The sequence below is a fragment of the Sus scrofa genome, chromosome 12 (genome assembly GCF_000003025.6).
Source record: "Sus scrofa isolate TJ Tabasco breed Duroc chromosome 12, Sscrofa11.1, whole genome shotgun sequence".
Classification (NCBI taxonomy): Eukaryota; Metazoa; Chordata; class Mammalia; order Artiodactyla; family Suidae; genus Sus; species Sus scrofa.
The window spans coordinates 355,275-379,454 of record NC_010454.4 but is presented as its reverse complement, the minus strand read 5'-3'; the positions used below and the strand labels follow the sequence as shown (position 1 = coordinate 379,454).

The 24,180-nt window shown below is 58.5% G+C and overlaps 1 protein-coding gene across 1 annotated transcript in view; it reads left to right on the top strand.

Moving 5' to 3' along the window:
• TBCD (tubulin folding cofactor D) overlaps positions 1–24,180 on the top strand; it is a 122,367-nt gene that overhangs the window by 69,921 nt on the left and 28,266 nt on the right. Inside the window, 5 exon segments of the mRNA NM_001244105.1 lie at positions 617–773; positions 9,115–9,172; positions 12,377–12,406; positions 15,399–15,484; positions 22,658–22,738. Of these exon segments, the coding sequence (NP_001231034.1) occupies positions 617–773; positions 9,115–9,172; positions 12,377–12,406; positions 15,399–15,484; positions 22,658–22,738 (412 nt within the window).

Sequence of the window (24,180 nt, the reverse complement as noted above, 5' to 3'; positions counted from 1 at the left end):
CGGAGGTAACCGTGGGCTGCTTCACTTTGTCATCCTGGTTCTCAGTCCTAGAGCTTGGTGAGGGCAGTGACGCCCTCTGAGTGGAGTCAGTCCCCCTGGGCACTGGGGTCCCCTCCCCCGAGCTTGCTCACGCGGCGGCCACCGCTCTGGGCCAGAAGCCCGGCTGCCGTGCCTGGGCCCCTTGACCGCGGCTCCCAGGCTGCCTCGTGGGAAGGGGTCCCCAGCGGGGTTGCTCACCCTCCGCCTGCTCGCTTGAGCCGCTGGCCCGCCCCCGGCTGTGGGCCGTGTCCGCGTCCCTTGGGTGGGGGCTTGGCAGGCATGTCCTTGCCGTTCTCTAGGAGCTGTCACTTCCTCGTGTCACCTTGGGGCAACTTGTAAGAAACATTTTCACCTGAGTGGAGCTGCTGGACTCGAGCTTCCCACGCCGGGGTCCTTTCTGACCTGGCCGTGTGTTCAGGGTGCCTTCGGGTGGAAGCCCGAGGGTTGCTCACCCCCCGCCTCTGCGGGGCCAGCGCTGGCTGCGTTGCGTTGCATTGCGTTGCAGCCCGTGCACCTTCTTTGAAGCCCCATGTGCTGCCGCAGGGCCCTAACTCCCAGCCTCTGTCTCTGTGTCCAGTGGTCCCCGTGATCCTGAAGGCGCTGACCTACGAGGAGAAGCGGGGCGCCTGCAGCGTGGGCGCCAACGTCAGGGACGCCGCCTGCTACGTGTGCTGGGCCTTCGCTCGCGCCTACGAGCCTCAGGAGCTGAGGCCCTTCGTGGCTGCGATTTCGAGGTAAAGCCTGTTATGTGGCCGTCTGAGCTTCGTGGGCCCCTGGCAGCGTTGGCTCTCCTGCCCCATCCAACCCACACAGCCTCCTGAGGTCGGAAGCCTGTGCTGTCCGGCTTCCTGGGGAGAAGGGCCGTGGAGCCCACGCCCACCACGTGGCTGCGCAAGCCCCCCTTTAGGGTCTGATAGTTCCTGCCTTGGAAAGTGCAAACAGCTGTGTCCCTAGCACAGCGAAGCTTTCTTTTCTACTCGATGAATTTTATTATGTTTATCGTTGTGTAATGGTCGTTACAACCCACGCAGTGAAGTTTTAAGTTCAGTTTTACTCGGCTCTGTCTCCTTTGGGACCGAAGTCCGTCCTTTTGACTTGAAGACAAAAGTCAGCTCTCCGCTCTGGCTGTTGGTTAAGGAGCTGGAGGAGGGTGCTGAGCACAGCGCAGCCTGGGTTCGTCCTGGCCCATGATACGCACCCCGAAACGGATTTAACGTTATGCTCGGGCCCTGGAGGCTGCCTCTCAGAAAGGAGGTGCCCCGAAGAGACTAAGGGACCCCAGGTCTCACGGCGGCCGCGGGGCCATGCTGTCCTGGCAGCTCCCCAGTCGTCCCCACACCCCTCTTTCTGAGCACACCTAGCACCTGGGGGAGGCCCCCGGGGTTTCCGGCAGGGTCTGGAGAGGGGCCTGAGGCTCGCTGAGCGCCGGGCCGTGGCTCTCCAACCTGATCCGCCCGTCAAGGGCCTGGGCAGCAGCCGAGGGAGCTCAAGTGCTGCCCAGGACGCTGTAAACGCATCCGCTTCCTCCTGGTCTTGTCCACCTTGCGGGGGAAGGGCGGGCGGGAGGGCGGCGGGCTCGTGGAGGTGCTGGGGGGAGGCCTGAGGCTGCCTCCTGGGCCTCCGTCCCCCCCACCCCCACCCCCCATCCTGGGCCCGGCCTGTTGCTCTGCGAAGGGGAGGCTGTTTGCTTTTCACACAGCTTCAGGGAAGGCGTGGCCGCCTGCTTCCTCGCCCTGCTCTGTAGCGTTCTGGAAGCGATCCTCCAGGCTCCCCCCGGCCCCGGCCCCGCGGTGCACGGAGCTTCCCCCCAGGGATCGAGGCCCAGCCGGAGCTGCAGCCTGTGCCACAGCTGCGGCAACGCTGGATCCTTAACCCACTGCGCCGTGGCGGGACGTCCAGCACAGCCTTCTTTTTCACGTAACGTCTGGGGGGGCTCTGGGTCCCTCCTTTCTCTGGGGACTCTTTTTCAGCCTCGTGGGAGCGGTACGTTGAGGGTGGAAGGGTTAGCAGAGGGACAGGGCTGAGATGGGCGGCCGCCACTTGTGGTGGCCTCTGCTGTGGGCAGAGGCTTCCTAGTGCCCTGTAGGTGACGTGTCAGAGTCACAGGGCCTTGTGGCTCCCTGGGAGAGGAGGGTTGTGGGCGGCCCCGAGCCCTGCGACCCTGCCAGCACGTGGGCTCGAGCAGAACGAGCAGAAGCACCCACCCCGCCCCGGGGGGAGTTGCTGGTAAATGCCACGCCGGCCTGGGTTCCCGGGGTGTACGGCCCTCCTCGGACTCCCGTCTGGTTTTCACGAAGGCTGCAAAGTACCCTCCTCCCCCTGCCCAGCCCCTGTACTGGTTATGCAGAAAGGGAGAGGCCTGGCACCTGGCAGGGGAGGGCTTGGGAGAGACCCGAGACCCCGCTGGGTGAGCCCCTGCATCCCCTGTTGGGGTGAAAGTGACTGCTGATCTGCCTGCGGCCGGGGCCTGGGCTGTGCCCTTGCCCAGGGGTTCCAGGGGACCCGGCCTGGGCTTGGGTGGGGTGGAGGCGGGTGGTCAGGGCACCAGCCTTTCTGAGCGTGAGGTGCTGAGCATGAGGGCAGGTCACAGCTACAAAGCTCATGTGCTTGGTCCTTGGAGGTCGATGGAGGTCAAGTTTCCTTGATTCTTGGGCAGGTCAGGTGATGATGGTAAATTCACCCACAGGGGACCCACCAGCGGCCAGGGGAGCCTGGTGCCCCCGCCCCCAGCCTCCTTGTCTCCTCAGTGACCCTGAGTTAGAGCCTCCTGGAGCCCCCGCCCCACAGCTGCCTCGTCCCCACCGTGACCCCGAGTCAGTGCCACCTGGAACCCACTCAGCAAGGGCCCTCTTGCCTCTTCCCACTCCCACCCCAGGCCTGGGTTGGCCTGTGCCCTCTAGGGCCGTGCCCGCAGCTCCCTCGGTCCAGTTTGGCAGGTTCTGAGGAGCCTGTGTGCCAGCCCTGCCCAGTCCATCAGATCGACATCCCTGGCGGGCGGGGAGGGTGGCTGCAGTGAGTCACGGTGCCAGGTGAACCTGCGGGACGCTGCTGGTGCTCGCCCGCCTGCCCGCCTAGGAGTATCGGTTGGGGTGTGTCCTTCGAGACCTGCCTCCCTTGGTTTATAAGAAGCGACCACATTTTAATTGTCAGCTTTTAGGCCCATTATTCCTGGCACGTGATCAGATCTTGATATCATTAACTAGGCTCTCACAGACTCTTCTCTGGGGGAGGCCCTGTGGAAGAAGACAGCTGGGGTCAGACCACTTCTGTACACGGGCGGGGAGTGCCTGGTGAAAGGAAGCAGGGCAGTGGTAACAGAGACGAGGCAGGACTGGGCTCGGCCCAGAGTGAGAGGCCAGCGGGCGCTGCCCCCAGGCACGGGGAAGGCGCCCAGGGCCAGCCGCTGGCCCCTGCAGGGACCCGAGGGGCTGTCCTGCTGCTGCTCCTCTCTGCTTTATAAACATCAGGAAGGAGTTCTTCAGGGAGATTTGAAGGTTTGAATGCGTGTTGGTTGGTTCTGAAAACTTGTCCTTCCTAAGTGTTAAACACAGACCTGTTACGTGATGGAGTAATTACTTTGCGGAAAAGTGAAGAGGGTTCCTGAAAAGCTAGGTGTGATTCAGGAACAGTGAGACACAGAGGTTAAAGCGAAGCGGCCAGTTTGTACTATCTAGAAAGTGCCTTTTCACCAGCAATCAGAAGCCAGTTTGCAAGAAGAAAAGGAAAAGCGAACCCTCGCTCTGAACGTGTGCGTTGGTTGTCACCGTCCAGCGATTTCCTCACCTGAAACTCTTTTGTAAGCCGAGCTCCCATTGACACCAACCCCGCAGGCCCCTCCCGCGCCAGGGGCCCTGCCCGACCCAGCCTGGCCCAGCCAGCCGGGCGAGCAGGGTGGCGAGGGCAGCGTCTGGGGATTGGCTCCCAGATCTCTTCCTCGAGGGCAAGACTGTCCTGAAAAATCAGGAAATGGCAGGCATTGCTCAAAGCTACGTCTTGTTCCCACTCGGCATTTCTTGCTGGCAGACATCCGGGGGGGACTATAACCTTTTTGTTTTTCAAGAAAAGTTAGGTGGTGGTTGCTGACCAGTGTGTCCCCGACCACCTGTGGGCTCCCCCAGCCTCCAGCGCAGCTCTGCCGGGACCGCAGGGCGCCGGAAAGGTGTCAGCTGGTGTGAACTTGGCCTCTGAGAATTGAGGGGGACGTTCAGCCACCGTGGGTCTCGCAGTTTACTCCAAAAACGCCCTGGATCGCGAGGAAGTTATCAGTCTGAATTTTAGAGTTTCACCTTTGAAAGGAGAAATTGCTCTTACTTAGGGTAAAATTGTATTTTGTTTTTACTGCTACAGAAAACTGCCCAAACTAACAAAGACGGAGTTTGGGGTGAGAGGTGCTGTTAGCTGTACCTGCTGAGAGCTCCGCGCGGGTCCAGGCATGCGGACAAGAAAGACAGTCCCCGCTCTCTGGCCCAGACCGTCTCCCCGTGTGGGAGATGCTGGGGAGGCGGCCCCTCAGCTCGGTGGACGCCCCGGAGCCGCGGCTGATCCCCCCAGGGAGCCTCCCCGCGGGCGGCTGGCCCGGGCCCCCCGCTTGTGTTTGACCAGCGTTGTCGCACCTGCTTTTGTTGGACTTGGACTCGTGTGTCTGGATGAGCCAGTTTCGTTCTGCAAGTGTGACATCAGAATAATGTGAAGGCTTGGTCCAATGAAAACAGGATGTTGGGTTCATAGGTGGATGCACAGTGGGCTTGTCGAACTCACCCGAATCCCGGTTTGATTAAGAGCTGTGCCTTTTAAGTGGTTTTGTTCCATCTGTCCCGCTGTGTTCCGAGGAGTTTGGTAACACGCGGGCAGGGCATGGGTCAGGTACGCACTTGCAGATGCAAAAGCAGCCGAGCTGGGCACTGGGCGCGCCGCCCCGAGACTGCAGGGCAGCGGGTGCCAACCGTGGAGGAGCAGAGGCAGCCCACGCGGGCCGCCTGTTCACGGGGGCTCCCGAGACCCTCGGCCTCTCAGGAGTCGTTACCCTGTGGCCAGAAACCTTAGGATCTGTGCTGCGGGACCGGGACCCCCGAGGCTGAGTGCCCTGGTCACTCACTACTAAGTGGTGGCTGTGGGAGGGCATGTGGGAGGGGCTGGAAGGAAGTGACACACACGTGGTGAAGCTGGGGATGACCCTTGAGCGCAGGCGCCTGTTGACTTAGCCCTTGGCTCCACGTGGTGTGAAGGTTCAGACCTGAAGCCGGGCCCCCAGGCCGACCTGCCCAGTGCCAGGCGGGGGCAGGAAGCAGCCCTGGGGCTTGGCCTTGTGGCCTTGGCTGCCCAGGAGGAGGTGGGTTGAAGTGGGGCTCAGCCTGCTGTGGGCAGCATGGTGTCCACGGCCAGGAGGCCCACGGGTCCGAGGAGTTGCTTCGCTTAGCTGTGACCTCGCAGGGCTTGTGGTGGCCTGCAGGGTGGCCAGTGATTTGGGGTATCTTCTCTGTCTGTTCCGTTCTCTCCTCAGTAGTTAGTGTTCCGTAGTTTAAAAATTATAATTTAGAACAAATAAATTGGCAGGAAATTTCAAGAATTCAGTGTCACTTGTGGATTTTTGTTAGTATTGGTTGGACCTAGAATCAGTCATGTTCACATTTTTCTTGTGTCAGATATTGAAGAGCTGAAATTCTTGGTTAGTTAGTATGGTTAGTTAGTATCTTTTCCTAGTGTGTATACAATATTATGGATTAACAAAAACGCATTTATTAGTATGCAAATGTAATACTTAAATTTCCATAAATTATGAGAATATACTTAGAATAAAATAGCAAATGTGTTTTTGTTAAGAGCAGTTGTAAAAGTTTTAGTTATTGAAAGATCACAGTAGTATGTCTTGATCCGTTTAATGATTTCTAAAACTTTGTTACCAAAGCCGTTACGATGTTGAAATGGAATCAAATAATCCTTTTTTTTTTTGGTCTTTTTGCTTTTTAGCCCTGCACCAGTGGCATATGGAGGTTCCCAGGCTAGGGGTCTAAGTGGAGCTACAGCCGCCGGCCTACACCACAGCCACAGCCACGCCGGATCCAAGCCACATCTTCGACCTACACCACAGCTCACGGCACCGCCAGATCCTTAACCCACTGAGCAAGGCCAGGAATCAAACCGGCAACCTCATGGTTCCTGGTTGGATTCGTTTCCACTGCGCCACAACGGGAACTCTGGAATCAGTTCATCTTTAAATGGTCTGCTAAATAAAGTCAGATAAATTTTCCTTTAATGTTAAGCCTGGTATTTTTTTAAAATCTCATTTTGGCTATAATTTGTAATATAGTAAAGAGTTGAGAGAGGGAAAAGAAATAACTTTCCATCAATGGAGTTTTGCTGAAATTACTTTCAGCTTCAACTAGTAAAAGGACCCCCAACACTAAGACTGAATCTTTAATTTTTTATTTTTTCCGAGGCAAGGGGAAGCTTTCTTTGGTCAGAGAACAGAGAGGAGCAAGCGGGCTCCAGGCACGGCCTCTCCCCCAGGTCGAGAGCTAGGCTGCCCTGGTGGGGCCTCCTCCACGGGCTGGGGACCCAGCTCTCACTGCTCTCGGCTCCACATGAGGTGCTGGGCACTGTGTGTGCCCGTGGCCGGCGCTGCCACCACGTGGAGTCGTGGCGTGGAGCACAGGGCTTCTGCACGTGGCCCTGAGGTGTAGACGCAGCCGTTTCACTAGGGCACCTCCGACCTGAGATGCCCGGTTCCTCTGCCTGAGCCGCGGCAGTGCGATGGGCGGTGGAGGAGCTGTGGGGATGGAGGCGGAAGCCCCGTTTCAGGAGGACGAGGGAAGGGGCCAGGTGGGCATTTGGTTTCCTTTTTTAAACTTGATCGTTCTTCTTCTTAGCATAATAGCCGAAAGGTCACCTTATAGTTGAGTCAGGTCAGAATGTTGCGAGACAGAGAGGATAAGAAAAAGAGTGGAGATGCTCACACACACTGGGTGTGAGAGAGAGCGAGCGTGAGTGTTCAGAGGGAGAGAGCTAGAGCGCGAATCGTTTAAATGACTCTTCAGTGTCTAGTTGCTTTTCAGAAAACTTAATTCTGAGCTAATTTTGGACTTAAGGAAGAATTGCAGAAGAAAAGCGCAGTTCCCACCAGCCCCCCGGCAGCTCCCGAGTGTCGGCCTCTCACTGCGCGGCTCGCGGGGCCGTGCCCCCCGCCCCAGGCTGCTGTCCCAGACTCACCGTGGGCAGGGTTGGCCTCGGCCAGCCAGGGGAGGGCTGTGAAGATAGCGTTTTGTGTTTGTTAGCTTTTCCTTTAAAATAACTGAGAGTGTTGGGGACTGCTGTGCGTGTGGGCGCCTCTCCAGTTCTCCCCCTGGTGCCCTCAAGGACCGCGCGTGGCCAGAGGTGGTGGCTCTTGCACAGGTGCACGTACCCTCCGCTTTTTAGACCTTTCGTTGGCGTGGGCTCAGCGTGTTTCTTTCACCCTTGGGCGGTTGTCTAACGGGCTTGGTTTATTTTGCTCCACAAAGGGCCCTGCCTTTGTTGAGAGCTACTTCACACGGGCTTCTGTGCTCTTTTTAACGCTTTTTGCATGTCCAGCAGGACAGGCTGGCCCAGGCTTTGATTTCCCCTCGCCCGGCCCTGCATCTTCACCTCCGGGCGTTGGCGTTCCTCTCGGGGGAGAGCAGTGTTTAGGATCCGGGACCTGGGTGCCACTCCCGCTCCGCGGGACACCCAGGTTCCAGCCCAGCGCCGGCCCAGGGCCTCCCTCTTCTCCCGGCTGCTCCCCTGGGTGTCTCGCTCGGCAGCATCCACGCACGGTCGTTTCCGAGATGCTCGCCCGCCCAGAGGGGAGGGGCCTGTGTGCCCGCCCTGCCTGTCGCGTGCGTTGCTGTGACACAGGCACGCTCCCTCGGCCATCGGGGGCCCCGCTTCCTGATGGTTTCCCTCCTGTCCGCGCGCAGGAAAACTCACTCTCGCCGCGGCAGCTTCCTCGGGTTGGCTTCCACGACCTCAGTCCTGAACGGAAGGCTCCGCCACCCCCAGCCCCCCTCCCTCTGCCCCTTGTCCGCAGCCACCCCCAGCCCTGCCCACCGCGGGTCTGTGTCCCGTCCCCCTCGCGTCGCCACTGCCCGGAGGCCTGCGAAGGAGGCGGCGCACAGCGTTCTGACTCTGGCCTCTGTCACTCGGAGTGCAGCTGAGGTCCTCCGTGTTTTCTCGCGAGTTGCTGGTGTGCTCGTTCTTGTTGCCCAGGGGCGTTTCAGCGTTTGGGTCCCACTGGGCTGGAACCACGGGCTCCTGGGCCTGGTTCGACTGGAGCCCGCTGGCAGAATCCGATTTCTGCCTCCGCCGGCTTCTAGAGACCCGCGTCCCTGGGCTCGTGGCCACGCCCGCACCTCGGAGACCAGCAGCGTCCCGGGTCCTCCCCGGCTGCACCTTCGCCCTCCCTCCTCCACCTCTCAGCCTTTGGGGTGACCCCCACCGGCCAGCATCACCTCAAAGGGGGCTGCCTCTGCGCCGGCAGCCTCTGCGCCGGCAGCCCCTGCGCCAGGCAGCGCGACACGTCGTGGCTCTGGGGAGAGGGCGGCCGTCCGGCACCGGGGGTGTGGAAGGGCAGGGGCCACTGGTGGGAGCAGCGGGCGGGTGTGGACGTGCCCCGGGGTGTGCTGGGGGGTGTGCGGGGGCAGAGCGGGGAGCAGGGCGGTGGCCCTCTGGTCACCTCTGTGTCGGAAGTACCCTTGGTTGGCCGCGTTCTCCCCGGGCTGCCCAGAGAGGCAAGGTTGCAGGCGAGACTTGGAAACAGCATGCTGTTCTGCCTTGTTTGCTGCTGTCACCGGAGGGAAGGGGGTTTCAGCGCAGCCTGAGGGCTTCCTTCGTCCTGAGCGTGGTCGTGCCTTGGCCTGGGAATGGGGCACCTCAGAGCTGCTTTTTGGGGGTGGGCGCGGGGCTCCCCGCTTCTGCTGCCCCGAGAGGAGCGGTGCACGCGGCCCCCTCCCCGGGACCTTGCGGGCTCTCAGGGGAGTCGCGGAGGGGAGGGGCAGGGGGGTCAGCGTCGCAGGTCTGCCGAGAGAGCCGCGTGATTAACTGCTGTCTGCCCCTTCCTCCCAGCGCGCTGGTGGTCACTGCCGTGTTCGACCGAGACGTGAACTGCCGGAGAGCAGCCTCCGTGAGTCTCCCAGCTCTGCTACTTCTCGCGAGGGGGTGGGCGGCTCGGACCCGGGACCCACTCCCCCCGGGGGTCGGGGGTGGGGAGTGTCCGAGGGGCCACAGCTCAGGAGTGGGCGGCCCCCCCGTGGGGCCCACCGATTCAGAGGTCGGAAGCAGATTTTTAGGCGTCGGGAGAGGAGTGGATGCCAGTTCTGGGGCTTGATGGCAGAAGGTGCCGCAGAGGCTCGGGCAGCGGTTGTGTGGGTTTGTGGGTGCAGGAAACTGAAGCATGGCCGCTCTGCGGTCACTCATCCAGCTCTGCACCTTCGCTCTGTCCGCTCCTCTGCTGTGGCATCTCTGCAGCGCCAGGACGCGGGTTCCATCCCTGGCCCCAGGGTTCCATCCCTGGCCCCGCCATCCCTGGCGTTGCCTCAGCCTCAGCCTGGACTCCATCCCTGGCCCTGACCGTCATCCCTGAGGGCTGAGCCCTCATCGCCAGGGTGAGGTTTCTCTTAGCGCGAAGCTGCTTCCTCGTAGAGCTGTGGCTCCCGTTCCTGCTCCCGGGACCCCGCTCGGGGACTGCGCTCGGAGAGGTGGGGGCGCAGAGGGTCAGGGGCCGTCCTTTCCCTCTGCCTCCACCCTGTGCCGCTGGCCAGGTGCTGGGAGGCCTTGAGGTGCGGGGCTCATGCCACCAGCAGCCCTGGGACAGCCTTTCCGTCCTTCCGGAGTGTCGGGGAGAGTGGCAGGCTGGGGACCAGCTCGTTGTCCTGGGGAGCTGCCTCTGAGGTAGTGGGAAGACGGCGGCGAGGCCGCTGCTCGCTGCCAGCTGTCGCGCTGGATGTGTCAGGTGACGCGCAGCAGGCTCCCCACGTGTCGGCGCCCCGGGGAGACGGGCCTGAGCTGAGACGGACGTGCTCACGGCCCGCGGCGGCGAGCTCCCAGGGCCGGGCCTTGACCTCTGCCCCTGACTTCGTGTCTGGCACTAAACCCTGCCTCACTTTTGAGGTGACTGGGGCCTCGGGCCACGGCCCTGGCGACTGGCCCTTCCCCAGAGCGGTCCCCACCCCCACCCCGGGCTGCGCACGCGCTGTCAGGGCCTCCGCGTCGTCTCTGGTTTGGGAGTGTCACGCATTAAGCTGCTGTGAACCTCCTCACGCGGGGCTCAGTGTGAGCCTAACTTCGGTCTCTCCGGGGAAGATGCCAAGAACACAGTTTTGGGTCTCGGGGGAGTTGCCGGCGTGGTTCTGCAGGAAAAGGCCCTGCCGGTTTCCGGAGGGGCTGCACCGGTGGACCCTCCCGCCCCCCCGGCTGGCTGTGGTCGGGCTGCCCTTGGCCTCGCCAGCGTCTGCTGTGGCTGCTCCGCTTAGGGGCGTGGCGTCCCTGCCTGGGTTTCGCCCTGGCCTCTGTGGTGGCAGTGATGCTGCGCCTCTCCCGCCGTGCGTCCCTCCTGCTTCCTCTGCCGAGGGGCCGCGTGGCTGTGGGAGGGCAGCCCCACCCTCGTCAGCACTTTTGGCTGGTCTGGGACTTCAACTGCATTGACGCAAGGACAGACGGACAGGAGGCAAAACACAAGCTAAGCCACACCCTCGGAGGCCTCATTCAAATGGGACCCCTGAAGGGACCAGAGCAGGCCGTTTGCGTATCATTTTTAGGCCGAGAAAGAGTTGTTTGTGAGGACTGAGTCGAGGGCTGATGGAGAAGAGACTCGGTGTGTTTCCTCGCTGGTGCTGAGGACGCCTTCTGTCCGGGAACAGGCAGGCACCTTCCCGTGGCAGACGTACTTCCTGCTCTTGGGGGCGAGGGGGGAGTCAGAGTGGTGGTGTTTTTTTTGTCTTTTTAGGGCTGCACCCGTGGCACATGGAGGTTCCCAGGCCAGGGGTTGAACCTGAGCTACAGCTGCTGGTCTACACCACAGCCACAGCAACGCAGGATCCGAGCCGCATCTGCGACCTACACCACAGCTCACGGCAACGCCGGATCCTTAACCCACTGAGCGAGGCCAGGGATCGAACCTGCATCCTCACGGATCCCGGTCGGGTTCGTTAACTGCTGAGCTCCTGTTGTTTGCCTTTTAAATGACGTTGCCGGGCAGTAAGCGTGCTCCAGATGGCACTGTGTGTCACGTACGTTGGCATTGCATTCGCTCTCCACTGCCTCTTGGTTATTGCGTTTTTGTTTCTTGCTTCAATGAATTTATTGCAAAAGGTGCAGAATGGTTCACAGCGAAACCTGAGTCTCCCTGGTGCCAGCGTGAAGCTGTACAAAGGCCCTCGGGGAAATGCCCCCCACCCCGCCGCGTGCCGTCTTGGAGGCGACACCCGCCAACACCTGCCAGAGGCTCGGGGGCGGGTGCACATGTCACATGGTCTCCACCTGCCATTGTCTGGGTTCCTGGTGCGCCCCTGCCTGTGCCCTCCCGGCGCCCACAGGTGATGGCGCTGAGGCAGAGGCGAAAGCCCTGCGGGTTACCATCTTGCTCCCAGGAAGCTCCTACCCTGCCCTCTGCCCTCTGCCCTGTCCCTGGCAGGCGGCGCATGGTGATGAGGCTGTGCTGCACACCCTGCATGTGTGATCAGCGTGGCAGGAAGGCCCAGCTAAGGACACCTCGTTCTTAGTTTTGTTGTTGTTTGTTTTTGGCCACATTCGCAGCACGTGGAAGTTCCCAGGCCAGGGGTTGAACCTGTACCACAGCTGTGGCAGCGCCGGATGCTTAGCCTACCGTGCCACAGGGGACTTCCTACGTTAGTATCTTGACCTTCTGAATGGCCCTGCTCTGGGCCCAGGGGCGGGACGTGGACCCTGTCCACGGCAGGTCCTGGGAGAGCAGCCTGGAAGACCAGGCACCGCAGGCCAGCGTCCTGTGAGCTGTCGTGGCGAATCCCCGGCAGGATGGTGTGGGTTCGGGGCTCCTCGTGACCAGGCGGGCCTGGGCCTGTTTGGCGTAGACCCTGGCCCGAGGCCCGTCACTGAGAGCTGAAGGCCGCGCGTCAGGATGCGTCTGATGGAATAAATCTGGATTCTTGCGATTTTAAAGAGCACCAGGACATGAGAAGAGAGAGGGAGAAGCCTCCTTTGAGGCTCTAACTGGCCAGCAGTGAGGACCTTTGTTTAAAACAGTGAAGCCGTGGGTCACGTGTCCTGCACACCCCGGGTGTCTGCGCGTCGTCTCTGGCGTCGGCCGGCACAGTCCTAACGCACCGCTCTCTGTGCTTCTCTTTCTCAGGCCGCTTTCCAGGAGAACGTGGGGAGACAGGTACGGTTACTGTTTAAAATCCTCATTCCTGAAACTTCCTGTAGATGCAGAGGTGGAAGCAGTGAAGCTTCAAGCGTAGGTGAAGACTTTACCTAGAAGGAGCTAACGCTTCACGTGGCGTCTTCTGGTTAGATTCACCCCTAACGCAGCAGGTGAGCGCGGACCAAGCTGGGACAGTTGGCAGCTGTTTCGCAGGAGACTGGCTGTGTGTGAGCCAGGCCTCGGTGCCCGACACATTGCCAAGGGCCCTCCGAGGACCCCAGTCGCCATGGCCGGGAGAGATGTGGGTGGTGGAGCCCAGCTGGGCAGGGACAGAGGTGTGGCCCCCGCCCACCCCCACGCGCTGGCCACCCCCAGCCCCAAACCTCTCATCGCCGGTCAGCCTGGGCTGGGGGTGTGGCCTTTGTCCCCAGGTCATTCGTGCTCTGGGTGACAGTGACCTCCTGGGGCGTACGGCCAGTCTGGAGGCCAAGGGGTCAGAGGTGGGTCCTGTTTGGGGAGATGCCAGGAGAGGGGTCTGGGCTGGAAGTGAGTGTGTCCTGGCATGGGAGTCAGCAGGTGACAGCAGGGACAAGCGGTGACGAGCTTCTGACCCTTGGGGCCCTGGAGGCAGAAGGCAGGATGCAGGGTGTGGGAAGCCCAGGCAGGGGGGCCACTCGGCAGACGGGCGAGGCGGGCGTCCGCGAGAGGGAAGGTCTGCATAGACTTGTAATTCGATTCTAAGACTCCTGCTGGTCGTGTGTGCAGGGACTGCCCGTCGGGCGCCCCAGAGCCCGGCAAGGTCCTCGCAGCCAGGCCAGCCTTGCTGATGAGCCGGGGTCTGCTTTCCTGGTGCTGGGGCCACAGTCTCTGGGTCTGTTTGCCATTCCTGGGCCACCAAGAGCCAGGGTGAGGCTCCCGGGGGTCACGTTCAGTGTGTGATGGAAGCCCTCCTGGGAATGCAGGCGCTGGGCACGACAGGCACCCTGTCCCCACGGCCGGGTAGTGGGGAGGGTCCCCCAGCCCTCAGTGGAGCCGAGAAAGGGGTCAGGGCTTCAAGCCGGGCCAGGTCTGTGGTGGGCACTGTGGAGCGGTCACTGAGGTGAGGACGCCTGCCTGGGTGGCCGACCTGCTGACCTCCGCTCGAAGGCGGCAGCGTAGCCCGTGGGCTGCGAGGAGAGTGGCTTAGCAGGAGGTTCCACGGCCCGTGCCAGGAGCTGGGACCTGCGCAGGTGGAGGGGCTTGGCTGCGAGCCGAGGGCGCCAGTTCCGAACGTGGCGTTGAGGCTGAACTGATGCCCCGTGGAGCCGGGACTTGGTGTCCTTGGGCATCACCTGGTCCCACCTGCCTGGAGCCCTGAGGTGAAAGCTGGGCAGTGACGGCCAACCCCGGAGGGGACGAGCTTCCCTGTGCCAGGCGGGCAGTAAGCGCACCCACGAAGGAGGGAGGCGGATGGGGGAGGATGTGGCAGGGTCGGGGCCTCGGGCCCAGATCCCTGCCTGGTGGGCCCTGCGGTCAAGAGGGGACGGCTGGAGGCCGAGCCAGGGAGCCCGGGCCACCCAGGGACAGTGGGAGGGGGGCTGTGGGGCCGACCGGGAGGTGAGCGGCCAGGCGTCTCCTGCGCTCATGTGTCTGCGGGTCCAGGGAAGCCAAGCCGTGTGTGAGAGACGCGCCCTGTGGGCCTGTGCACCGCGTCTCCTGCAGCCTGGGAGCCAGCGAGGGTGGTTCGGCGGGTCCGCGGCCCACGGCAGGCGTCCTCCGGGCTCCTGGGTGCCCACAGACCCTGACCTTGGCTCAGGAGGCACTTGAGAGGGGGCCTGTTGTGGGGCTCAGGCGTCTCTGCCCCTGGCTGTGGAGGCACCTTGGGGAGAATTGCCAGAACCAGCCACCTCTGTTCCTTCCGTTCCTCCTCGCGGGGACGAGCTGTCTGGACAGAGACGTGACGCTTGGATGTCCAGTGGCCAGGTGACCAGGAGGGCCTAGGGCGCCAGGAGGCGTCGGAACGCTGGCCGGGGGGCGGCAGGCTTGGGCGGTGGAGCAGAGGGCGCAGCGGCCTTTGCTGGCTCAGCCTCAGGCCAGTGTGGGCGGCACTGGGGTCGGGGAGGGGTCCCCCCCGGCACGGTCGCCCCTCTGGTGGCGGGGCTTCCCCTGCACTGAGCTGTGTGGGCTCGAGGGCCAGACCTCTGGTCCTGACCTTGTGTCCGCACCAAACCCGCTGGGCTCTGCTGACAGTTCGGAGTCGAGTGTCGCTTACCCGGGAGCTGGTTGTGCGGGCTTGTCCCCGAGGTTGGGGCTCCGTGGAGACGGCGTGGGAGCTCAGCAGTTTGTGGGTCCCTCTGTCTGGGGCGTGGGCGTTGCCTGTTGGCCACTGGCTCAGAGGGACCCAGGCCTCCCCACAGCTCCCGAGGCTGGAGACAGCAAGGCCTCATGCCTCAGTCGAGAGCTTGTCATTGCGTCCTTTCAGAAAACTGTTCTCTTGTTTTCCGTTTTCCACGGTTGTCACCAGAAGCGGTATCGGTAAAACTCGCAGGCTTGGGCCAGCACTTGGGTGTGGGCACCCGGCCCCCGCACCCCCGTTTCAGAGTCGGCTCCTGGGTGCCGGCCGCCGGGCCCCCACCTGGCGCTTCCCGGTCACGTTCTTGGTTATTCTCCCGCCAGCCGTTGGGGGGTGGCTCTCGTCCAGGATTCACAGCCCAGGGAGGTGCCGGCCCCTCCAGGGGGCGCTGGGGTTGGGTAAAGTGAGAAGCCTTAAAGCTGCCGAGACCTGCTGTCTTTTTGCGGTGTGCGGTTTAAAGAAAGGTCTTTTATGACATTTTAAAGTTGAAATGCTAGAATTGTCAGGAAAACGTCCCTGGGCGAGCGTGTCGTGGCCCTGGCTTAGCTGTCAGCTTGTGTCCCGCCTCTCTCTGTCCGTAAGCGCAGCGTGTCTGCAGGGGGTTCCTGCGCTTTGAAGAGGCCTCTGCGCCTTAAAATCGCTCGTCTCTTTCTCCCCCCACTTGACCTTCCCCATCAGGGCGCTTTCCCGCACGGGATTGACGTTTTGACGGCCGCCGACTACTTTGCCGTGGGCAACAGAGCGAACTGTTTCCTGGTCGTAAGGTAAGCTCTTGGTGCCGATCCTCCATGCGGTGTTCTCTCGGAGTCGCAGACCACCTCCACTGCTGGTTTCTTCCTCCTGGAGGGGCTGCTGAGGAAAGGTAAAAACGGGGTTGAAAGCTCTTTTTTTTTTTTTTCCGTTTCTAGGGTCGCTCCCGCGGCATATGGAGGTTCCCAGGCTAGGAGCTGAATCGGAGCTGTAGCCGTTGCCTACGCCAGAGCCACAGCAACGCGGGATCCGAGCCGCGTCTGCGACCTGCACCACAGCTCTCGGCAACGCCGGGTCCTTAACCCACTGAGCGAGGCCAGGGATCGAACCTGCAACCGCACGGTTCCTAGTGGGATTCGTTAACCACTGCGCCACGACGGGAACTCCCGGGATTGAAAACTCTTGTTGAACCTTTGTTTCACGTTGGTGGGACAGAGTGCATAGTGTGCGGTTCCACTGACATAAAACTTTACAAGGTGCAGATAAATCCAGAGGGACAGTGGCGGGTCAGGGCCGGCCCGGGGCATGGATGGGGCGGGGTCCCGTGCTCCGAAGGGGCGGCTGGGGGCGGGGGTGCGGGCCTGTGCTCAGACGGTGCTCACTTTTTAGAGCCGAGTTAACAGTTTCAGGAACACTTGTGGTGCTGACGGCTTTCCCCCTAAACCGGCCTGTTGCTGTAGCGGTGTCTGCCGAGGGCTTGCTCGTTGGCGCAACGGCCACAAGCCAGACCTGTGCGCTGCCTCTCGGGGCCGCTGGGCTGTGGGAGCTGTGAACACGGGGAGCTTCTCGGCGCGAAACCCACCATTGGAAGGGACTGTCCTTCTTCTGTTCCGGTAAAACAGTGTTTCCCAAGTTAGGGCATCTCGAGGTCGTTCACGGGATGAGTCCGGAGGAGGCCGTCGAGAAACATGTAACACCCTGACTGCGGTTCGCAGAGGCCACCTCAGGCCGGGCATCCACGGGCGCTGGCTCTCAGTTGCTGCCCCGTCCTCGCAGCGTCCCCTGGGTTCTTAAGACAGAGCCCTTTGTTAAAAATCAGATTCACTGTGTCCTCCACTTTTACGCATGTGGTTTACATGCAGTAAAACTCACCAACTTAAAACGCGGGTTTTGGCAGATATGTAACCCCTGCTGCAATCAACAGGACATTCCAGAAAGTTCCCTCGCGCCCTGGCCCTGAGCCACCTCTGGCCCTGCAGCTGGTCTCCTCTGGAGCTTGTAGGAACAGAGATGTGGGCCGTGGGCTCCCTTCACTGTGTCCCTGTCCGGCTCCCAGCCCGTGGCCCTTGGAGGCCTCGGTCCCACTCGGGGGCTCGAGCGCAGGCCGGCGCTGCTTCCTGCGGAGGCCGAGGAGCAGCCCCGCCCTTTCTGTCCGTCTTCTCGTAAATTTCCTAGCGGGTTGCTGGTGTCACAGCCCCGCGTGCCCCCTCTAAAGATGCCTTTTGTCGTCTTTGGCTTTGGAGTCCTTTGCTTTCCGATCCCCACACTTCTTCACACTAAGGAAGCGTCGGAGGGACGTGTGCCTCTTCCCTACTGACTTGGTGAACAGCGGGCCCTCCACGGGGTCAGCTGAGGTTTGCTTCTCGTCTCCCGCTCTCCACATCCGGCTGGTGACCTGGTCCTGTCCCTGCTGTGCCGTCCCGAAGGCCCTGGGGACGTTGGCTCCGGTCCTGTGCACTTGCGCCTGCGGGGCGGGGCGTGGCCTGCGCTGGCGCTTCCAGCTGTGTGGCTTCGCCAGGGTCACCCGCTAGTTGGCGCCAGGGCTCGAACTAGCCCTCGGGTGGCTGAGCTCGGTCTGGTTCTTGCTGTGAGCGCTGCTTCCTCTGCCTGCTTCTTGGAACCCTGGGAGGGGCACGGTCCTGGCCTGGGGGCGCCGGCTGTTGGCTGGTGCCAGCGGCCCTGTCTCGGCTCCACTTCCAACACCTTCCACAGCGTCCACTGACTGGGCTTTTCTGTTGTGTTTCCTTGTGATTCTTGCTCAGGCTGTTTGATCATGTTTAGAGGGACTCCCACTGCTGAAAAAGCCTCTGCTTTTCTTCCCCTCATGTCCTGAGCAATAACTGCCCTGACTTGGCTCTCCCGACCTCACACCCTGCAGCACACGCAGGCCTGCCTGGCACCTGTGCTCCTTCGGTACACGTAGTGTGCCCCGTGAGCCCTGGACAAAATCCTGTTTCCCTTTCTTGGCCGGCTGTGCCATCGGCCCTGCCTGGCAGCTGCCGAGCAGCGTGGGTGGTGGTGAGGTCCGCGGTGGGTATTGGCCACAGGCGGGTTGAGAGTATGTGCAAGCGGTCGGCTTCCAGAGAGGCGTTAAGGACAAAAGGGCATCTCTGGAACACGTGGTACATGTGCGTGACAGGAAACCGAGAAGTCGCAGTGGGCGTTTAGGAAAAACCAGGCACTGATTCTCCCCTGGGGGCCTGTCAGCCCAGTTTCTTGTGTCTTTTAGAGAGTTCGTTTCATGTGCTCCTTCTGTCCACCTGAGGGTGGCACGCAGCGCATGACGTTGGAAGCACTTGGGTGCTGGTCGGCGGGGGGCCGGTCTAGCGCAGGCACCCTGGGGACGCTGCGGGTCGGGTCCAGGCCTCTGTACGAAGGCGAGTCTCGGGCTGATGTGCTTCCCGCTGCACGGGAGTGTTCCTGGTATCCTGCGCTGAGGTCGAGTAGGTGTGCAGGCGGTGGCAGCATGTCCAAAAACAGCACACATGCCTTCATTTAAAAATGCCTCATTGCAGGAGATCTAGGCTGAGTGTGGCGGAAGGGAGGCTAGATTAGAAAAAGGAGTCCAGGGGTTTGAGAGGTGTTGTGGTTTTAAGAGAGCGTGGAAGAAGGGTGGCTTAAGATGGCGAATAGAAGGACCGGAGCTCAACTTCCCTCCTAAAAACAACAAAATTCGCAACTAAAGGGCTGAGCACTCTCCATCCAAATGGACCGGAAACCTTAAAAAAGATGCCCTACTCCAGAAGAAAAACAGGAGGACACATCAAGAGGTCGGAGGGGCGATGTCGCGATATAAACAACCCCACACCTCCCGGGTGGGAAGCTCCACAGACTGGACACTGACTGGTTCACAGAGACTCACCTGCAGGAGTGAGAGTTCTGAGCCCCACATCAAACCCTCACGTGCGGGGATCCGGCACTGGGAGAAAGAGCCCCTGGAGCAGCTGGCAGTGAAGGCCAGTGGGGTTTATGCGCAGGAGCTCCACGGGACTGGGGGAAACGGAGACCCCTTCTTAAAAGGCGCACACAGACGTTCACGTGCACTGGGTCCCAGGGCAGAGCGAGGTCTCCATAGGAACCTAGGTCAAACCTGACTGCAGTTCTTGGAGGACATCCTGGGAAAACAAGGGTGAATGTGGCTTGTTGTGAGGGAGGGACATGGAAGGCAAAGCTCTCGGGAATATTCAGCAGCTGCCTTTCCTGGAGGGGGCCATGTGGGGAAAATCTGGCCCCACCCGTCAGTGCTGAGAAGCCCCAGGGCAAACAACAACCCAGGTGGGATCTCAGCCCCACCCCTCAGTAAACAGGCTACCTAAAGACCCCTCAGGCACACAGCTGCCTCTAGTCCCATCCGGAGACTAAGCCCCACCCAGGATTAGAATCAGCCCCACCTACCAGGGGGCAGGCATCAGCCCCTCCCATCGGAAGCCTACAGCAATCCCCCCATACCGACTTCAGCCACAGGGGGGCAGACATCAGAAGTAAGAGAGGCTACAACTGTAAGAAGGTCACCACACCAAAAACCTATAAAAATGAAAAGACAGAGGACTATAACTCAGAGGAGGGAGAAAGGAAAAACCCCAGAAAATCAGCTAAGTGATCAGGAGATTCTCAGCCTCCCGGAAAAAGACTTTAGACTGTCAATGCTGAAGATGATGTAAGACATTGGAGATAAACTGGAGGCAAAGACGGATAACTTACAGGAAACACTGACCAAAGAGATACAAGATACAAAACTTAAACAAGAAGAGATACAAAATACAATAACGGAAATAAAAAACTCACTAGAGGCAGCTAACAGCAGAATACAGGAGGCAGAAGAACAAATAAGCGAGGTGGAGGACAGATTAGTGGAAATTACGGATGCAGAACAGAAAAGAGAAAAAAGCTTAAAAACAAATGAAGAGAGTCTCAGAACTCTGGGACGACATGAAACGCACCAACATCCGTATTGTAGGGGTGCCAGAAGGAGAAGAGAGAAGGGGACAGAAAAAATACTCAAAGAGACAATAGCCAAAAACTTCCCCAACATGGGAAAGGAACCCCTCACTCAAATCCAGGAAGCGCAACGGCTACCATATAAAATAAACCCAAGGAGACACATACTAACCCAACGGACCAAAATTAAAGACAGAGAGAAAATACTGAAAGCAGCTAGGGAAAAGAAACAAATAACAGACAAGGGAACCCCGATAAGGCTATGGGCAGGTTTTTCAGCAGAAACTCTGCCGGCCAGAAGGGAGTGGCATGATATACTTAACGTGATGAAAGGAAAAAACCTCCAACCAAGATGACTCTACCCAGCAAGGCTCTCACTCAGATTTGAAGGAGAAATCAAAACCTTCTCAGATAAGCAAAAGCTGAGAGAATTCAGCAACACTAAACCAGCCTTACAACAAATACTAAAGGAGCTTCTCTAGGCAGGAAAGAAAAGATCGGCAACAGGAAACAAAAATGCCACAAATGACAAGGCTCACCAGTAAAGGTGTATATACAGTAAAGATACGAAATCATCCTGCACAATTATACCACCAAAGTCAGAAATCATGAGAAGAGGTGGGTACAAATGCGGGACACTGGAGACGAACTTGCAATTAAGAGAACAACAACTTAAAACAACCTCATATACATATAGACTCTTGTATCAAAACTTCAGAATGACTGCAAACCAGAAATCTACAATTGATACACAAACAAGGAATCTCTGGAGAAGAAATATATCTCATAGTAAATAAGTGCATAATCCACCATGAAGGGGGTCATTTGACGACATTCTTAGAATGCTGGCGTCTCCTTAGATCTGATTCTGATTTCCTCTCCATCAAAGAATGTATGATGATTACAATGAAATAGTGCAACTGTACAATTAAATAATACAGTTCTACAATCGTATTATTAATAACCATTTCTCTCCATGGTACAATGTAAGGTCTATAATGTCTTGTTTATCACATCACCTAGAATGGTGTAATGCCTATATTGAAGAATCAATAAGATGTAACAAATTGTGAGGACATATTTATATAGTTACACTGTTTTTTAACCAATTTATGCATTTTATATTTTACCTATTTTCAGAGGGTGTATTATTTTTGTTATTCTTACCAGTTATTCTTTTTATTATGCTATATAAAATGTTTAATGGTGTATATAAGGCTTTCTTCTTTATAAATTTTAGCTGCATAATATACACAATTTTAATATAATGCTAATTTTTAAAGAAAAATTGAAATGTAATAGACAATACTAAATAGTAAAGATGAAAGCCATACAAAATGGGATAAAGTACAGAATAAATTTCCTATCTGTCTCAGCATATTTTCCATTCCACTTCTCCAGAGGGAGTCACCTAATCTGTTTCTTAAGATCCATGATATAATAATCTGTGTGAATGTAACTGTGTTTAAATATATGTATTTTATTCTGTAAAAGAAAAAAGCCTCATTGCTGAGAAAGGCCAGCCATCGCCTGCGGCTCCAGCAAGGCAGAGCCGCAACGTCGGAGAGCACTGATCACGGTCACGTCACACCTGAAACACCACTGAGCAAGCTCGGAATCGTGTGAGAATTGCCAGAGCGTGACGCAGAGACACAGAGGGGCGAGTGCTGCTGGCAGCCGCTGCCAGGCTCCGCGACACAGGCTCGTCACCTCCGCTTCTCAAGTTCGCAGCCAGCGCGTTCCCATCAGCAGGCAGGATGCGGCCGGCCTGGCTCTTGCCCGGGTGCAGCGTCCACATGGGGAGCTGCCGTGACGTCCTGCATGTGGGGTGTGATCTGCAGGCTCTCCCCTTGCCGGCGTCGGCTTCTGCCTGGTCTTTTGCTTGTATAAATGATGTGAAGTGAATATTTTTTAAAGTTTAATGTTGATTTCACATTGAAGTACAGCTGATTTATAGTGTTTTCTTAGTTTCAAATGTAGAGCAAAGTGATTTGGTTATATGTGTTTATATGTCCACTGTTTGTTTGTTTATTTATTTGGTCTTTTAGGGCTGCATCCGAGGCACATGGAGGTCCCAGGCTAGGGGTCAAATCTCTAGGCCACTGGCCTACGCCACAGCTCACTGCAACGCCAGATCCTCAACCCACTGAGCGAGGCCAGGGATCAAACCTGCAGCCTCATTTCTGCTGTGCCACGATGGGAACTCTGACTTTTTTTTCTTTTTCTTTCTTTCTTTCTTTTTTTTCAGGACCGTATCTGCATCACATGGAAGCTCCCAGGCTAGGGGTCGAATTGGAGCTGCAGCTACCATAGCCACAGCAACGCAGGATCCGAGCTACATCTGTGCCTACACTGCAGCTTACGGCAGCACTGGATCCTCAACTACTAAGAGAGGCCAGGATTGAACCCGCATCCTCACGGATGCTATGTCAGGTTCTTAACCCACTGAGCCACGACGGGAACGCCTGTGACTTTCATTTTTAAGGCCGTCCTTGGATGGCGTGTGCAGGTCCACGGCATTGGCCACATGCATCACTGGGCAGGCAGCCCTGTCCCCGCTGCGCGGGGGCTCAGCGCCCCGCCCCGGGTGCACCTGCCAGCTACTGGTGCGCTGATGCCTTCTGTGCAGTGTCTCACGGGTGGGCTCAGAGGGACCGGGGAGCCCTGGGGCCCGGCTTCCCTCTCAGCACGGCGGTGTCGAAGGCTGTGCTTGCTGCCTGCGTGTCCGTCGCTCCCGCATCTCTGTCGCTGAGCCGTCTCGAGTCTGTGGCTCGCCCACACTTTGCCTGGTCGTCCCCCCGGTTGCCCACGTTTAGGTGGTTTTGAGTTTTGGGCTGATGAATAAAGATGCTCGAACCTTTATTTAGGAGTCCTTTTCTCTAGGATAAATATTTCTAAGGGGATTTCTGTGTATCTATAAGACACTGCCACATGGTTTCGAAAGTGGCTGTGCCGTGTCCTGTTCTCAGAAGCGGCGTGGGAGCGCCTGCGTCTCCAGCCTCTCACCCTCTCGGGATGTTCTCTTCCAGCATGTTTATCGCCGGCTTTCCCGAGTACACACAGCCGATGATAGAGCACCTGGTTGCCATGAAGATCAACCACTGGGATGGGTAGGTTCCTGCTTGTGTGTTTGTCTGATTAGTCAGGTGTATCTATGAGCTTATCTGTCAGATGTGAATTCTTATTTTTCCCCCTAAAGGAGAGATTAAATCGAGGCTGTTAGCCGTAAGTCTGCTGTCTGACTGTAGAGTTCATATTTTATGGTCACTTCTGAGCAGTGATGTCAGTTTCAGTCTTCAGGCCTGAGTGTTGCTTGGATTTAAAGCAGAGCCCACACAGCATTCTGGGGGCTGGGGGCAGGTGCAACCCTGAAGCCACTGTGTGCGGCTTCCTCTCTGCCTCCAGCTCTGCTTCCGGAGGCCTCCGCAGGGCCTTAGGGACCAGGGACTTAGGCTGCAGGATCCGCCTCCCAGCGTGCGGCCCCTAGCTTTGCCCTGGTTGCTGGCCGTTCAAGGGGCCTTTGTGTTTCCCAGGTGGTTAAACAGGCCTCTTCAGGGGCGGGCCCCTGCGGAATGAGGTGTCAGCGCTGCTGTTAGCACCTCTGGGGAGCTGGCTCACTGTCTCCTGCGAGGCCAGCCAGGTCTGAGGGGCGTGACCGCCTGTGGTGTAGGCGGCTTTTTAGGTTCTGTGTCCAGAAACCCGGTTTACGGCGGGCATTACTTGGAGAACCTTCTTTCTGACTCGCCAGGGAACGGGTTGCAGCTAAGCCTCTGCAGGTGCGTCCAGGGCAGGGGTTCCTCCTGGTTCTCTTGCTGAGCGTCTTCCTGGCTGTGGTGCAGGTTTTGCTTTTTGAGGCATAACTACAGCTGTGACACCAAAACCTCTTATAATTTGCATCAAAGATCCAGTGAACTGAGCCTGAGAGAAATTGATTGGCCTCTTCCCCCGCTCATCAGAAACCTCGGACAGCAGCTCTCCCACCCATTGTGAAAGCGACCTTTGGGGCTGTTGAAATGCTCATTCCTTCTTTCAGTTTTGTCGGTCTTCCTTCCCGTGTTTTGGGTGGGACTCTGGTTGGGGCGGGTACATGTGCAGTATTTGTTTCTTACAAATGTATTGACCCTTTGTCTTTGTGAAATGTCCCCTTTCCTTTCATGTTAGATTTCTTAAAGTGAAATTCGATACTCTTACGGCTTAAGGGTTGGCAAGCTTTTTACTTTAAAGGGCCAGAGAGTAATAAATATTTTAGCTGCTGTCCCATATATTTTATTGATTTTTTTTTTCTTTATGCTGCCCTTAGAAAATGTGAAAACCATTCTAAGCTTTGGGCCTTACAACAAAAAAGCAGCCTCAGGCTCGTGGCCTGCTGGCTGCAGTCGGCCCCAGGCCCAGCCTGACCCCTTGAGGCCGCCGCTGCCCCCGGTCCGGTCGGGGCTGGGGCGGCCTCCCGCAGACGGTCCTGCTGCGCGCCCAGTCCGCGGCCTGGGCCCTTTGCTGAGCGCGGCCTCCTTTCTCCTCTGATGCGATGGTGATTCACTTCACGCCTGTCATT